The 13598-nt window shown below is 37.2% G+C and overlaps 1 protein-coding gene across 2 annotated transcripts in view; it reads right to left on the bottom strand.

The window, feature by feature from the left end:
• Nucleotides 1-13598, bottom strand: part of LOC121025332 (uncharacterized) — a 357007-nt gene that overhangs the window by 263001 nt on the left and 80408 nt on the right. Inside the window, exon 5 of one of the 2 annotated variants that reach the window (XM_040467876.1) lies at nt 2803-2841. The exons of the other annotated variant lie outside the window; for it this stretch is intronic. Within the exon in view, the coding sequence (XP_040323810.1) occupies nt 2803-2841 (39 nt within the window). The remainder of the gene's footprint in view (nt 1-2802; nt 2842-13598) is intronic. 2 annotated transcript variants of the gene reach the window in all.

Here is a 13598-nt window from a genome sequence, read left to right on the forward strand (position 1 = left end):
GTAATTTTTATCTGGAATGTAAACCTAGCCAGACTGACTCTAGAGCATAAATTCTAAATCTGAAGTCTAAATTCCAATTCTGAATAATTTAAAGATGGTATTTCTCCCAGGTGCCACACCCTCAACCAATTGAATGCATGTCCAATAGTGTGTCCTTGAGTTAAAAACACATAAAGAAACAATCTATAACAACCAGAAGTATCTGTAGATAAATGAACAGGATGGCCCAAGATAGGATTAACTGAAATAGCATTTTTTTTTAATGCTAAGTGAAATAAGCCAGTCAAAGATAGACAAATACCATATGATTTCATTCATATGTGGAATTTAAGAAACAAAACAAACAAAGAAAAGAGACCAAAATCCCCCAGACTCTTTTAACTATAGAGAACAAACTGGTGGTTGCCAGAGGGGAGGTGGGTTGTGGGATGGGTGTTACAGGGAAGGGGATTAAAAGTACACCTATCAAGGGGCACCTGGGTGGCTCAGTCTGTTAAGCTTTCGACTTCGGCTCAGGTCATAATCTCGCGGTTTGTGAGTTCAAGCCCCGTGTCAAGTCTCTGTGCTGACAGCTCAAAGCCTGGAGACTTCTTCAGATTCTGTGTCTCCCTCTTTCTCTGTCTCCCCCACTCATGGTGTCTCTTTCTCAAGAATAAATAAACATTAAAGAAAAATTAAAAGAAAAAAAGAGTACACTTAATGTGATTAGCACCAATTAATGTATAGAATTGTTGAATCACTATGTTGTGTATTTGAAACTAATGTAACACTGTACGACAATTATAATCAAATTTAAAATAAATTAATTAAAAAAAGAAATAGCATTTTGGAAATATTTTACTTGAGAACTCTAAACTTGACAAAAGTTTTCAATTGTAAATATATTTGTCTCTTCCTATTGGGAGTTACTATAGACATTAAAAAAATATACTGTTATCCTATTAGGAGTTACTTTAGACACTAAAAAAATATACTGTAGCAGCAGGTTGAAAATGATTGAAAACAGAAGATATATGAATCTCTCCAAATGTCAAAATTCATGACAGAGCTCATATCATTCCTCAAAAGTAATTAAACAGAGAATTTCTACAACTAGGCTATCTTCAAGATATCTGTCTGCTAATAAGGGATAATCAAATTTTCTAATTGAATGTTTACACATCCAATTTAATCCCACCAAGGATTTTAATGACATATTTTTAAAAATCCATAAATTGTGCACTCGTATATAAACAATCTATACTAAGATGATTGCCTAGAGGGGAATTTAGAAAAGAATCTCTAAGTGTCCATTTCAAACCTGCTGTTGCTAACCATATTTGTTTGTGTGTGGTGTGTATGTGTGTGTGCATGCATGTGTGAAAGAGAGCACTACTAGGTGAATTCCTGAAAATGTTCTTAGAAAATATGTTTAGCCCTCTACTTTGAAGGCCAATTGGGTAAGCAAGTGATTCTACTTCAACTAAATCTTTTGAATATATTAAATTGTGTACCTTGAGCCTGACTCCCTGGTGTGAAATGCCAAACTTGCAAAAGAAAATACACCTTATAAAGAATATATTTTCATATAGTAATTGTAGCTTTTCTAAGTTCTGTGACTATAAATTAAAAAAAACCAGTATCTCTTTGTTGAAATACATTCATGTTTTAATAGTCCTTCTGTCTATTCACTTACAAACTCTTCTCACTTGCAAAAACACATCTTTAAGACAATGGTAAATTACTTATAAAAATTTTCCTGGTAAAGAGATATACTCCTTACAAAAAATGAACAAAAACAGAAAAAATTCCCACTATTTAGAAACTCTTGGGGCACCTGGGTGGCTCAGTCAGTTAAGTGACGGATTTCTACTCAGGTCATGATCTCCTGGTCTGTGGGTTCCAGCCCCACACTAGCTCTGTGCTAACAGCTCAGAGCTTGGAGCTTACTTCGGATTTTGTGTCTCCCTCACTCTCTGTCCCTCCCCCTCGTGCTCTGTCTCTCTCTCCTTCAAAAATAAATAAACATTAAACAATTATCTAGGGGCGCCAGTGTGGCTCAGTTGGTTAAGCATCTGACTTTAGCTCAGGTCATGATCTCAGGGTTTGTGAGTTCCAACCCCATGTCGGGCTCTGTGATGACAGCTCAGAGCCTGGAGCCTCCTTCAGATTCTGTGTCTCCCTCTCTCTCTGCCGCTTCCCCACTTATTCTCTGTGTCTGTCTGTCAAAAATAAATGTAAAATAAATAAATAAATAAACAAATAAATAAATAAATAAATAAACAAACAAACAAATGAATTTTTAAAAAATTGTCTAGAAACTCATACTCTAGCAGAAACAAAAAATAACTTGGACATTATATAACCATCTCTCTCTCTCTCTCTCTCTCTCTCTCTCTCTCTCTCTCTCACACACACACACACAGCTTAGACAATACAGAAGAGAAAGAAGGTGACAATATATCCAACTACCGTGACATCCAAAAGCCCAGAGCCAAAAAAGATCAGGTGCTAGAACTTTTACAGAAACAAAATTAAATAGTACCCAGGAAAAGTGAACCAATTAGTCATCCAGATGTTTCCAGCTGGATATTTGGTGTATGAGAAGAAAAGATCCCACTTGACTCACTTTTTCCCACATTGCAGGCAGCTCTTAATAGTAGCAATTCCAAAGCAATTCAGTAACTATACTTTGGACCATAAAATTATTAAATTGAGTACATTCTGTCTCATCATACTCAGGTTCTTAGTGTGAAGACAAATACTTTTTCCTTAGTTCTCCTCAATATAATTTTGTTGCTGTTGTTACCATCATTTTCTTACCTGATCTTCTCCTGGCATATCTTGCCTTTCAACTTTATTCTAAGAGGAAAAAAATCAAAATAATTTAGGAAGAATATACAGCCAAGGAAGAGGAAACTATATTTTAAAAAGAAGTTAAGCTGTTAAGAAAGCCAAGATAAGGTGAACTATAATTAATGCACAATGAGCTTCAATTCTACTTCTGTAGGAATTAAGCTTAAATGCATTAAATACTAGTATTTTAGTGCAGTTATTTAATCATCTGCAAATTGTGTTTATATTCATCCAACATTTTTATATCTCACAGAATATTTATGTTTGGAGATACTTTGTAAAACAGCTCTTTAAGACAAAAGTTCTAACTTCTTAAACTTCTGGCATCTCCCCCATAAGATTATTGACCCTCCTTCTGAAGTAATATTTTAAATATTTAGTTCCCATCCCCATACCCTGAGAAAAATTTCACCTGAGTCTGAAGACTTGCACTCTTGGCAATTTCATTTCTCAGAAAAGAAAACCGTGAAAGGAAGTTTCTCTGGTCCAAATTTTGAACAAAAAAGAGCTATTTAGAAGACCTAGAAGCCTTGGAAAAAAGTGACCATGTCATCTCATAATAAATTGTAATGAAGGAAGGGAATGGCGGGCATAGTCAGACACATGTCTTGCTATTAATAGAATGACATTTCCAAGCAGCTGTCCAAATAGTTCAAGTCCCCCATCACAACTGTAACTTACCTCAGAGTCAATATAAAAAACCAACCAGCTACCAATTCTTGAATTTAAATAACTATGAAAGAACTTGAGGAAATTCCTGCTCTTTAGAATACTTAAGTGATAAACCACTTAATGATAGTAATGTAATTTCCCTAACTTTTGGCTTACCATGCAATCAGCCAGTGTGGAACCAGATGTCTGGTAAAACAGTTGTCCAGGCATTAGTTGTTGTTGTTTTTTTTTTTTTTTAATATTACACATCCTTAGTACTTATACTTAATTTCTATTAATGGGGCCAGAAAAATGAGATTGTAGAAGAAAGACCAAAAGATAGGGTTATTTGGATTTCATGGCTTTATAAATACTTAAACTTTTTCTTGTAGAATGCTAAAGAATAAAAAGAAAGGGCAATGAGCTTTAATTGCAAATATATATTGATGGTAAGGCCTAACAAGAGCTATAATAATTAACAGATATGAAAATGAGCTGCATTGGCTTCCTTCACAGAACAGAGAGCCACCCATATTTCTCTGGGTAAAAAAGAAGAGCACTGAAAGGGAATTATTTGAACCATGAGTTTAGGTCAACTTCAATATAACTATAACATAAATAATGAAAAGAATATTTAAAAAGTGATAACGTTTTAGAACATAGAATTAGTTAGCCAGAACTATGATATCACAGAAAGTAGAGTAAGACTATATCTAGTTTACACTCATAAGCAGACCCAGTTATTTTCACAACTGGGTATTTTTTCATTCCCAGTACAATTAAATTATTTTCATTATAATGTAATTTCCTCAAAATTTGCCATCCATTAACACATTGTTCTGGGGTACTTAGTAAATAAATTAATTGAAGGCTTTTTTCCTTCTATTTATGCTGTTCAGACCTATTGGAATCTAACTTCATTATATTGGGAAAGAAGAAGAAATAAAGGACATTTTAATGAATAGTGTACACATGCCAGAAAGGTTTATATTTCTGAGATGGGAGACAAAGATTTTTAAATTTTGTTCTTAGATAATCTCCAAAGAATTTCATTGCAGGTAAAATTAACTTGAATGAGTTAAGTAAGTCTTGAAGCCAAGAAATCAGTTACTGATCTTTCCTTCTGACTGCTGAACATTAAACCATCTGCTTTGTCATCATGTAAATCACATTCCATTCTGTTAACATGGTTACAACTAACCACCATTTGTTATAGCAATGTGGGACAAAGGAGCAACTGGACATATTTTGAAAGGAAGCTGTACAGTAATCTCTATATTTCCCAGGGATGAAACAGGGAACAATAGCCTGAGTATCTCAAAAGACTGCTTGCCAGTCTAATTTTATTGTGTGCTTTATTTTGTAGTGTGCTTTATGAATTAGTTCCACCATGGAAGTATAGGTAGACATTTTTACATGCTTCTACTCAATATTTAAGAGGAGTGATATAGGAAAATAAACTTTCAGAATGTCTAGTATTCTATTCCAAACTTCAAAGTACATGAGATTTTATATAAAATTGAGCAATAGTGGCATAATAATGCAATAGTGTTTTTCTTCTTTTTCTGAATTTCTCAGATACAAGAAAATATTCCATAAAATAAATGTTAACCCACACTTGATGACATTTTCTGTTCTGAAAAGTTGGATACAGGAAGTAACAACTTAGATTTCTTATAATAGAGTGATGGATTCTGCCCCATATTTAAGCATGAGCTACATAAACTAGCTAAATTCAGAAAAGAACACAGAAATAAATTAATTTTCCATATGATAAAGGATTGGATTATAATATGTAATTTTTGAAATATGATTATCACCTTTCCTTCTATTTTTCTATTTTGAAAAATTTGTATCCTGATTATCCCCCAGTTACTATTTTTCTTGTAATAACGATCAATTGTAAATCTTTGTAAAGGCTTCCCAAACTCTTGAAATGGCACTGATAGTAATTGTGGTGATCTTGGATACTAAGTGGACATATTGGAGAGCTATAGTTCAATTAATTCCTATTACTCGATTCTGAACACAGAAAATTCCCTACTCCTCTGAGGGATGCAAACCGTTGGAGTCACAGGGTTGAATTTCTACTTGTAATGACATTATCTTATGATAATTGTCAGTAATTATGTTCATATTAACTTAAAATTTAATTATATGAAATACAATTTTCATTTATTAAATGTTATTAAATCTCAATGATTACTTTTGACACATGTCCAAATTAATTTACTGTATCCACACTGTCAAATGTTATTAAAACTTGTAATGACATTATCTTATGATAATTGTCAGTAATTATGTTCATATTAACTTAAAATTTAATTATATGAAATACAATTTTCATTTATTAAATGTTATTAAATCTCAATGATTACTTTTGACACATGTCCAAATTAATTTACTGTATCCACACTGTCAAATGCATACAAACACATGTATAAACATCTACTACATCAATAATCTTTCTTTATTGATATTGTTCTTGCCTATTACTGTTCTTTGTAATTAGCTCAAAGAGAAGAGAAAGCCCAATTGCAAAAATAAATCTTTTAAAGAAAACTCCATGCTTTGATGACAAATCCATTGAACATTTCCTCACTGCATGGCAATACGCAGTTAAAAATATGTAATTACATATTGGTATCTTACAACAAATGTTAACTTGTCTTTCCAAAAAAGAGGGACCTTCCTCCAGAGTCATAAAAGTCCTGCTGAGGTTTTTAATAATACATGATACTACTTTCTAGACCAAGAAAAGATGAATATGGGTAAGTATAAAAACTCAAAGCCTTTTTCTTCTTGTTTAGCTGATTTAAAAAATGAAAGCTGGGAGGAAGAGGAGTTAAGATGGTGGAGAAGTAGGAGAACATTATACTTGCCTCATCCCTGAAACACAGCTAGATAATTATCAAATCATTCTGAACACACAGGAAATCGATCTAAGGACTGAGAGAACAAACTGTACAACTGGGGGGAGAAAGGAGTCCACATTGTGGAAGCTAGAGGTACAGAGATGGGACTTGGAGGAGAAAAGAATCATGGGGGCTGTTGAGGGCAGGGAGCCCTGCTCAGAGAGATAGGAGAGACAGAGAGAGAGAGAGAGAGAGAGAGAGAGAGAGAGAGAGAGAGCAGAATGCAGGGGATTGCACAAGAAAAACACATGCAAAAACTGTTGACCAAGAAAATGAGAAGGTCTGATGATCACTGTTTTTATAAGCAGCAGAGCTCAAAGTCTGTCAAGACCATCAGGCATAGTCGTACTCCTGTGGATAAGAAAGTCAGAGGTTCGGGATTGGACAGCATGCTCTGAGGATCTCCAGGTTGTGCTGAGAGATAATAGTTCTACCCTTCTTGGGGTATATTTGGGAGAGGTGGCACTACTTTTCAGGGAACAAAAGAGTTGACAGGTGCTATAGGGCTACCCCTTTCATTAGCATATGAGCAGAGATGCCTGCTGAGGGCAGCTAACCTGGATGGCAGCTTTTTGCTACACTTTACTGTGAAATCCAAGACCTTGCAGAATCACGCAGTGCCCTTCTGGAACAAACCTGCACTAATAACAGCAGGGTGAGACCCACCTCCAGAGGATCAGTGTGAGTCTGCACTGTGCCAGGAGCCTAAAATTTGGAGATCTGAAAACCAGGCATGCGCATGAGATAAAACACAGAAGCATGCACTGCCAGATGGCCAGATGGCTTGGACACAGAGTGAAGGCAGAGATCTTATGGAAGTCTAGGACATACGAGGGCAGATTGTTCGTTCTTCTATGAGGGCTTCCCGAACAGGGGCTGGCATTCCTCTCCTCAGGGAAGAGATTGAAGCAATGTCAGTTTTCACCCCTATCACCACAGATGGACTTCAGGAAGCAACACATTGCATACAGTGGAGACTTGAGTGGCTTACACCAACCTGCTCTCCCCGTTCTCTGATGGTGCGTTTTTATTAGGCCAAGTGTGATTAAGAAACAGAACAGCAGCAAGCCCCCCCCATAAGATTAGCACAACCTCCCCCTTCTCCTCCCCCCCACACACCTCAGACACCAGATCTACTGATCATAGACTGCTGCAACACTTCAGCTATAGTGGAAATAGGACCAGGAACAGGCTTTACAATCACACAAAAGACAGAGACCTACACAAAATGCCAAGCTGGAGAAATTCATCCCAAAAGAAAGAACAAGAAGAGATCACAGCTAGGGAGTTAATCACAATATACATAAAGAATATGCCTAAATCAGAATTTAAAGCAAGAATAATAAAGATACTACCTGGGCTTCAGAAAGGAATAGAAGAAACCAGAAAGACCCTTGTCACAGAGAAAAAAAAAAAACAAACTAAAAACTAGTCAGATCGAAATAAAAAATGCTATAACTGAGATGTGAAATGAACTGGATGTAATGACCACAATGATGGAAGTAGCAGAAATATGAATAAGTAATATAGACGATAAAATTATAGAAAATAATGAAGCTGAAAATAAGAGAGAAAGAAAAATATTGGGTCATGAACATAGATTTAGGGAATTCAGCAATTACATATAGTGTCATAACATTTGTATCATAGGAGTTCCAGAAGAAGAGAGGGAAACAGGGAAGAAGGTTTATTTGAGAAAATTATAGCTGAAAACTTCCCTAATCTAGGGAAAGAAACATATATACATATACAGAAGTCACAGAGAACTCCCATCAAAATCAACAAAAGCAGGCTGACACCAACACATATCATTGGAAAACTTGCAAAGTGAAAAACTTAAGGAAAGAATCCTGAGAGTAGCAGGGGAAAAGAAATCCCAAGACTACAAGGGAAGACAAATCAGGTTAGTAGCAGACCTCTCCACAGAAACCTGGCAGGCCAGAAGGGCATGATATATTCAATATGCTGAATGGGAAAAATATGCAGCCAAGAATACTTTATCCAGGAAGTCTGTCATTCAGAATAGGGGGAGAGATAGTTTCCCAGACAAGCAACAACTAAAAGAGTTCATGAAAACTAAACCAGCTCTGCAAGAAATATTAAATGGGACTCTTTGAGTGGGAAAGAAAAATAAAAGACAACAAATATTAGAAAGGAACAGAGAAAATCTCCAGAAACAATGACTTTACAGGTAATACAATCCACTAAATTAATACGTCTCAATAATCACTCTAAATGTAAATGGACTAAATGCTACAAACAAAAGTGTCAGAATGGATAAAAAAACAAGACCCATCTATATTCAGCCTAAACCATACTCACTTTATTTCATTCTTTTTAAAGAGAGAGAGGGAGCATGAGCAGGGGAAAGGGACAGAGGGAGAGTGAGAGAATCTTAAGCAAGCTCTACGCTTTCATGGAGCTTGATGCAGGGCTCAATACCACTACCCTGGGATCATGACTTGAGCTGAAATCAAGAGTCAGATTCTCAACCAACTGAACCACCCAACAGTCCCAGACTCATTTTTAGACCTTAAGATCTATGCAGATTGAGAGTGAGGGGATAGAAATCCATCTGTCATGCTCATGGACATCAAAATAAAGGCAACGTGGCCAGACTTATTTTGAGGAACTATATTTTAAACCAAAGACTGTAACTTTTAAACCAAATACTGAAGAAGGGCAGTATATTATAATCCAGGGGTCTATCCAACAAGAGACTTTAACAATTGTAAATATTTATGCCCACAACTTGAAAACACCCAAATATATAAACCAATTGATAACAAACATGAAAAAACTCATTGATAACAATAAAATAATAGTAATGGACTTTAACACCCCACTCACAACGATGGACAGATCATCTAAGCAGAAACTCAACAAGGAAACAATGGCTTTGAATGACACATGGGACCAGATAGACTTAACAGATATATTCAGAAAATTTCATTCTAAAGCAGCACAATACACATTCTTTTTGAGAGCACATATTCTCCAGAAGAGATAACATACTGAGTCACAAATCAGGCCAAATGATTTAAAAAAGATAGAGATAATACCGCACATATGTTCAGACCACAGTGATATGAACTTTAAGTCAACCACAAGAAAAAAAATTTGGAAAGACTACAAGTACATGGAGGTTAAGGAACATTCACTAAATGAATGGGCTAACTAGGAAATTAAAGAATAAATTAATAAAAAATACATGGAAGCAAATGCAAATGAAAACAAGACAGTCTAAAACCTTTGGACTGCAGCAAAGATGGCCATAAGAGGGGAAGTATATAGCAATACAGGTCTAACTCAAGAAGCAAGAAAAGTCTCAAATATACAAACTAATGTCACACCTAAAGGAAGTAGAAAAAAAGAACACCAAATAAATCCTAAAGCCAGCAGAGTACAGGAAATAATAATGATTAGAGCGGAAATAAATGATATAGAAAAAAATTCATTAGAACAGATCAACAAAACTAAAAACTAGTTCTTTGAAAGAATTAATACAATTGATAAACCCCTAGCCAGACTTATCAAAAAGAAAAGAGAAAAAAACCCAAATAAATAAAATCGCAAATGAAAGGGGAGAAATCACAACCAACACAGCAGAAATAAAAACAATAAGAGAATATTATATGCCAATAAAATGGGCAATCTGGAAGAAATGGACAAATTCCTAGAAACATATACACTACCAAAACTGAAACAGGAAGAAATGGAAAAGTTGAACAGACCCATAACCAGTAAAGAAATTGAATCAGTAATCAAAAATCTCCCAAAAAACACAAGTCTAGAATCATATGGATTCCCAGGGGAATTCTACTAGATGTATAAAAAAGAGTTAATACCCATTCTTCTCAAACTCTTACAAAAAATAGAAATGGAAGGAAAACTTCAAACTCATTCTATGAGGCCAGCATTACATTGATTCAAAAACCAGAAAAAGGCCCCAGTAAAGAAGAATTACAGGCTAATATCCCTGATGAACATGGATGCAAACATTATTAACAAAATATGAGCAAACTGAAAACAACAGTACATTGAAAAAATTATTCACCACAATCAAGTGGGATTTATTTCTGGGTTGAAGGGGTGGTTCAATATTTACAAATCAATTAGTGAGACACATCTCATTAATAAAAGAAAGGATAAGAAACATATGACCCTGTCAATAGATGCAGAAAAATCATTTGACAAAATACAGCATCCATTCTTGATAGAAACCCTCAACAAAGAAGGGATATTAGGAACTCATCTCAACATCATAAAGAACAATGTAAAGACCCACAGTTAATTTCGTCCTCAATGGGGAAAAACAGAATTTTCTTTTATGGTCAGGAAAAAGACAAGGATGTCCACTCTCACCATTTTTATTTAACACAGTCCTCTAAGTTCTAGCCTCAGCAATCAGACAACAACAACAACAAAAGTAAAAGGCATCCGGATGGGCAAGGAAGAAGTCCAACTTTCTATTCACACATTACAAGATACTCTGTCAAAACCAGAAATACTCCACGAAAACACTGCTAGTACTAATACACAAATTGAGCAGAATTACAGGATACAAAAGCAACATACAGAAATATGTTGCATTTCTATACATCAATAATGAAGCAGGAGAAAGAGAAATCAAGGAATTGATCCAATTAACAATTACAGCAAAAACCTTAATAATACCTTGAAATAACCTAGCCAAGGAGGTAAAAAGATCTGTACTCTGAAAACTATAGAACACTTATTTTTTTAAGTTTATTTATTTTTGAGAGAAACAGAGACAACATGAGCCAGGGAGGGGCAGAGAGAGAGGGAGAGAGAGCTCTGTCAGTGCAGAGCCTGATGTGGGGCTCAAACTCACAAAACTGTGACATCATGACCTGAGCTGAAACGAAGAGTTGGACGCTTAACCAACTGAGTTGCCCAGGCACCCCTAGAGCACTTATGAAAGAAATTGAAGATGACACAAAGAAATGGAAAAATATTCCATGCTCATGGATTGGAAAATCAAATATTGTTAAAATCTTTATACTACCCAAAGCAATCTACACATTTAATGCAATCCTTATCACAATACCACCAACATTTTTTACAGAGCTACAACAAAAAATCCTAAAATTTATATGGAACCAAAAAAGACCTTGAATAGCCAAAGCAACCTTGAAAAAAAAAGCTGGAGTCATAACAAATCTAGACTTCAGGCTATATTAAAACATTGTAGTCATCAAGACAGTATGGTAATGGCACAAATACAAACACATGGATCAATGGAACAGAATAGAAAACTGAGAAACGGACCCACAAGTATATGGTAAAATAATCAGGAAAAGAATATCCAAAGAATATTTGACAAAGCAGGAAAGAATATTCAATGGAAAAGAGACAGTCTCTTCAACAAATGGTGTAGGGAAAATGGGACAGCAACATGCAGAAGAATGAAACTGGACCACTTTCTTACACCATCCACTAAAACAAATTCCAAATGGATGGAAGACCTAAATGTGGGACAGGAAATCATCATCGAAATCCTGAAGGAAAACACAGGCAGCAACCTCTTTGACATTGGCCATAGTAACTTCTTACACCTCTATGACATTGGCCATAGCAACTTCTTACTAGCTAGACACATCTCTGGAGGCATGGGAATCAAAAGCAAAAATAAACTATTGGGACTTCATCAAACTAAAAAGCTTCTGCACAATGAAGGGACCAATCAACAAAACTAAAAGGCAGCCTAGGGAATAGGAGAAGGTATCTGCAAATGACATATCTGATAAAGGGTTAGTATCCAAAATCTGTAAAGAACTTATCAAACCCAATACCGCCCCCCCCAAAAAACCCCAAATAATCCAGTTAAGAAATGGGCAGAAGTCATGAATAGGCCATTTTCCCAAGAAGACATCACATGGCCAACAGACTCATGAAAAGGCGCTCAGCATCACTCTTCATCAGGAAAACTGAAATCAAAACCGCACTGAGATACTATCTCAAACCTGTCAGAATGGCTAAAATTAACACAGGAAACAACAGATGTTGGTGAGGGTACAGAGAAAGGGGAACTCTCTTATACTGTTAGTGGGAGTGCACACTGGTGCAGCCACTCTGAAAAACAGTATGGACATTCCTCAAAAAGTTAAAAATGGAGCTATCCTACAACCTAGCAATTGCGATACTAGGTATTTATTGAAAGCATTCAAAAATATTAATTAAAAGGGGTACATGCACATGTATCTACTTTTGACTTGACACTAAGGAAATTATGATGGTTTCTATTAAATATATGCCAAGAGAGGAGAGGGAAGATGGCGGCGTAGGAGGATGCTGGGCTCACCGCGCGTCCTGCTGATCACTTAGATTCCACCTACACTTGCCTAAATAACCCAGAAAACCGCCAGAGGATAAGCAGAACGGAGTCGCCGGAGCCAAGCGCAGACGAGAGGCCCACGGAAGAGGGTAGGAAGGGTGGCGAGGCGGTGCGAGCTCCACGGACTGGCGGGAGGGAGCCGGGGCGGAGGGACGGCTCGCCGGCCAAGCAGAGCCCCCGAGTCTGGCTTGCAAAAAGCGGAGGGGCCTGACGGACTGTGTTCCGACAGCAAACACGACTTAGCGTATGGGAGGTCATAACTTAACAGCTCTGCTCAGAAAGCGGGAAGGCTGGAGGACAAAGGGAAGGAGAGCTGCTGAGCCCCCGGACGACAGAGCTCAGTTTGGTGGGGAACAAAGTCGCTCGCCAGCGCCATCTCCCCTGCCCATCCCCCAGCCAAAATCCCAAAGAGAACCAGTTCCTGCCAGGGAACTTACTCGCTCCGCGCAAACACCCAACTCTGCGCTTCTGCAGAGCCAAACCTCTGGCAGCAGATCTGACTCCCTCCTGCTGCCACAGGGCCCCTCCTGAAGTGCATCACCTAAGGAGAAGCAAGCTAAGCCTGCCCCTCCTGCCCCTGTGCACCTTGCCTACCCACCCCAGCTAAGACGCCAGATCCCCAGCATCACAAGCCTGAGAGTGTGCAAGTAGCCCAGACAGGCCACCTCACCTCACAGTGAATCCTGCCCCTAGGAGAGGGGAAGAGAAGGCACACACCAGTCTGACAGTGGCCCCAGCGGTGGGCTGGGGGCAGACATCAGGTCTGACTGCGGCTGCGCCCACCAACTCCAGTTATACACCACAGCACAGGGGAAGTGCCCTGCAGGTCCTCACCACGC

Source organism: Herpailurus yagouaroundi, unplaced genomic scaffold, assembly GCF_014898765.1.
Source record: "Herpailurus yagouaroundi ecotype Mexico unplaced genomic scaffold, PumYag 67623, whole genome shotgun sequence".
NCBI lineage: Eukaryota > Metazoa > Chordata > Mammalia > Carnivora > Felidae > Herpailurus > Herpailurus yagouaroundi.